The sequence below is a fragment of the Vollenhovia emeryi genome, unplaced genomic scaffold, assembly GCF_000949405.1.
Source record: "Vollenhovia emeryi isolate VEMERY1.0 unplaced genomic scaffold, V.emery_V1.0 DF940032.1, whole genome shotgun sequence".
Classification (NCBI taxonomy): Eukaryota; Metazoa; Arthropoda; class Insecta; order Hymenoptera; family Formicidae; genus Vollenhovia; species Vollenhovia emeryi.
The window spans coordinates 23,320-25,531 of NW_011966334.1; the positions used below are offsets into that span (position 1 = coordinate 23,320).

Consider the following 2,212-nt stretch of genomic DNA (forward strand, 5'->3'; position numbering starts at 1 on the left):
TGCTGCGTTCTCGAAAATGAGAAAAATCTCCGGCTTTTTGGTCTCATACCTTCTACTTTACAGCTTGATACGAGTATGTATTGAATTTGGTTCATACAGCCAGATGATTCATAACTGCCCCAATAATTAAAAGGATTGACTTTTTTCTTATATATTGCAGTTCCTGAAACGAGCATGTCATCATCAGAGGCCTCAGGTTCTCTCCCTGATGATGTAGCATGTTTGACATCAGAAACAGGAAATTCGAAGCCAGTAACCAATAAAGAGAAAGGTAGGCATACTAAATGATAGTGTTGTTTATAGTAAATCAGTTAATCTGTATACATGATAGTGTACTCTTGATTTATGTATGTTTCAGTTAAGTGGACAAGGAATGCTGTTCTAGCATTAATCACATCTTGGAAGGCTAATCAGCCAAACTTTCAAAGCACTATTATAAGGAATGATGTAGTATGGGATATGATCGCCCAAGACATCAAAGAAACAGGATTTAAAGTAACTGCCACTCAGACTGAAAACAAGTGGAAAAACATAAGGAAAGCGTACATGAGTGTTAAAGACCATAACTCTAGGTCTGGAAATGCTCCAAAGACATGTAAATTCTATGATGAGTTAGGTGAAATATTTTCTAAATCACCAAGTGTCGTACCTGTTGCTCTTGCTTCTTCAAGAACAAAAAGAGCATCTTCTACATCTGTAGAAAATCTTTATAATAGTGATGATGAGATATCTGAAGAAATGGAGACTGATAAAACAGAGAAGATAAGTAAACAAGCAAAGAAGAGCAAACTGAATAGAGAATTAGAAGCTTGGTCTAAGACTCTTCGTGAAGATGCGGAGAAAAGGGAATTAGCAAGAGAAAAACGACATGAGGCAATGATCGCAGAATAAAGGAATTACAGCGTTTACTGATATCATGAATAAGTTACTAGAAAAGCTATGAATCAGTTACACCACTTTTTTATGAGCAATTAGTTGAAGTATATTGGGAAATATATTGATATGTGATCTCTCTTATGTTTTCACATAAACAGTATGAGGAACCATTTTCCAAAAGAGGCACAATTTAATAAATTGTGACATTAAAATCTGTACCTACCTAATAATTAAGAGAGAGCACATATGACACATTTCCAATACATATTAGCAAACTGCTTATAAACAAGTAGTGTAATTATAACTTTGTACCTTGTATACTCGCAGTCATTGATATCTTACCACAAGAAAGACAGATACAAAATCCGACATTCAATAGAAAAATTTATTTTATTAAAAGAAATTCTTTATTGGATATCGAACTCTGCATCTATCCTCCATTATGGTAAGGCATCAATGATCGTGAGTGTACTTAGCTGCCAGTGCCAATTTATTTTTGACAATGTACATTTTGTACCTGATATATGTAAGTATCATTAACCAAAGAAAATTTTAATATATATTAGTATTAGTATTATGTTTTGTTTCCTGTTTAGATATATTCTAACAATATCTGTGATTTAGAAGATTTTCTACAATCTATTCAGTTTTTCTATTTAGCGTTTAAAAAATGTATTGGTTAATTTTGTTCTTTAATTTTTTTAATGCAGTATAATGCAGTATCTTATAATAGAGGTTCATATAAGGTGTTCTATATTAAAAATAAAGAAGTTTATATTTATTTGTATACCATTTATTATAATCCTTGTTGCAATTACATTTACAGGTAAAAATAGAAAACATTAATACATACCTATATATTTACACTAGGCATAATGAAAGTTGTATAATGTATAAATCATGTGTAATATTGTATAAGTGCTATTTCACAAATGGCATTTGCAATAAAAAACTAATTTTTTAGCAATAAAAGAACCAAACTTAAAATTAATTTACTGATTCCTGTAATAAAATATCACATATGATTTATATATTACAGATGACAACAGAGGTAACTTTTCATAAGAAATGATTGATAGATCATGACAACATGAAATGATTGATAGATATGACAACCTGAATCTATTTTTATTATTATTAATTATTTCTTATGAGAGAGGCTACGAGGTAGGCTCTTTTGGCTTCACCCTCCTGAAAGCCTACGTTATCATTATCATCATTATTTTCTCGTTCTTGTTGCCTTATAATTACAAAACCTTCTCCAATAAAATCATCAACGTTATCGTCTTCTACCTGGACCTCTCCAAGCCCAGAAAGACAAATGTTGTGCAATACA

General features: G+C 31.2%; 1 protein-coding gene across 1 annotated transcript; it reads left to right on the forward strand.

The window, feature by feature from the left end:
- Nucleotides 1-1,588, forward strand: LOC105556433 (zinc finger and SCAN domain-containing protein 29-like). The gene has a single exon (XM_012003526.1). The coding sequence runs from the start codon at nt 346-348 to the stop codon at nt 889-891; it is 546 nt and encodes a 181-aa protein (XP_011858916.1). The 5' UTR covers nt 1-345; the 3' UTR covers nt 892-1,588.
- The last annotated feature ends 624 nt before the right edge of the window (nt 1,589-2,212 follow it).

What these genes read in the sequence shown, in the direction of transcription:
- LOC105556433 (XM_012003526.1), top strand. Translation starts at nt 346, where the DNA reads ATGTATGTTTCAGTTAAGTGGACAAGGAATGCTGTTCTAGCATTAATC.